The sequence below is a fragment of the Oryzias melastigma genome, linkage group LG5 (assembly GCF_002922805.2).
Source record: "Oryzias melastigma strain HK-1 linkage group LG5, ASM292280v2, whole genome shotgun sequence".
Classification (NCBI taxonomy): Eukaryota; Metazoa; Chordata; class Actinopteri; order Beloniformes; family Adrianichthyidae; genus Oryzias; species Oryzias melastigma.
Genome location: NC_050516.1, coordinates 14,998,952 through 15,000,136, shown reverse-complemented (window position 1 = coordinate 15,000,136; position 1,185 = coordinate 14,998,952). Strand labels below are relative to the sequence as shown.

The window sequence follows — 1,185 nt, the reverse complement described above, 5'->3', positions numbered from 1 at the left end:
AAAGGAAATTAAAATCTAAATATTAGAATAAAAATACGGATTTTTATTATTAAAAAGATTTGTAAGCTGTGTGTGTGTTGGGGGTATTTTGTTTGACGTTGAATCCCAAATGTGTTCACTTTTTGGCAATGTTGTCGTTTTACTGAGGGGATTAAATTAGTTAATTTATCATTTTAACCATCTTTAATAAACGGAAATATTGAAAAACTCGACTTGTTTAATTGCACGACTTTTTGTGAGGGATATCTGTTGTGTTACGTTTCCCATCCGAGGACATTTGTGTGGTTTTGCAGCAGGTTACCTTGGGGACCGGAGCCAGGTCTCCTTTCGTCAACTGCTTGGCCTCCTGACCGGCGAGAATCTCTGTTCGATAAAAGTTTACGATGGCCTCCGCGTTGTAGACCGGAAACGTGTTTTCAGTCATTGTTAAAGTTTGATAAAAGGTCACAAAATAACCCGCAAACCTCCAGAAGAATAAAATACAAAATTGCCTACACCAACCGAAGTTAAATTGGCGCCTTCCTTGTTGTTTTCGATATGAGACATCTGATTGGTCCTTCACTTTATCTGTGGTGGTTTTGGTGGTTGGTAAACAGCGAGTGGCTCATTACCGCCACCATCTGGAATGGAGTGTGAATCGGTATCTACCCCCACCTTTTTTTTCTTCTTCACTTCTTCCTTTTCTTTTTCCTAAATTATTTAAACAAATAAATATTAGAATCTTAATCTTAGAATTCTGACTTTTTAAATTTTAAATCAGATATTGAAGTCTGGCAAAACCTGATTATTCTGACAAAATATCAGAATGTCAGAACACATTCTGTCAGAATTCTGAGCTGAAGTCCTTAAAAAACAAAAATTCATTTTCTTTTTTCTTTCTTCCAACTACGGTACAGTACGGAGCCCCTAAAGGGACATCAAAAAATAAAATCTCCTTTAGGGGCTCTGGACTAATCCCCTTCCACATAAGAGAACAGAGTGAAAATATTTACTGAATGCTTTAAGCTTGACATTGTTTATGAAATTATTGCCTGTCTAAATTTGCTGAAGAAATAGTTTTATTTTTATCACTGTTTAATGTTTTTTAAACATTGATTTAAGCTTTAGTTTGCAGTTGACATTTTTACCTTTTAGCAGCAGTTGTTCTGTATTTTATGACCTGTTTCCTACCCCAAACCAGGATGG

General features: G+C 35.7%; 1 protein-coding gene across 1 annotated transcript in view; it reads right to left on the bottom strand.

Annotated features, from left to right (window-relative positions):
- The window catches only part of nuf2 (UF2 component of NDC80 kinetochore complex), a 4,954-nt gene extending 4,399 nt beyond the window's left edge, over positions 1-555 (bottom strand). The window contains exon 1 of the mRNA XM_024269990.2: positions 302-555. Within this exon, the coding sequence (XP_024125758.1) occupies positions 302-424 (123 nt within the window). The 5' untranslated portion in view covers positions 425-555. The remainder of the gene's footprint in view (positions 1-301) is intronic.
- Positions 556-1,185: the final 630 nt, after the last annotated feature.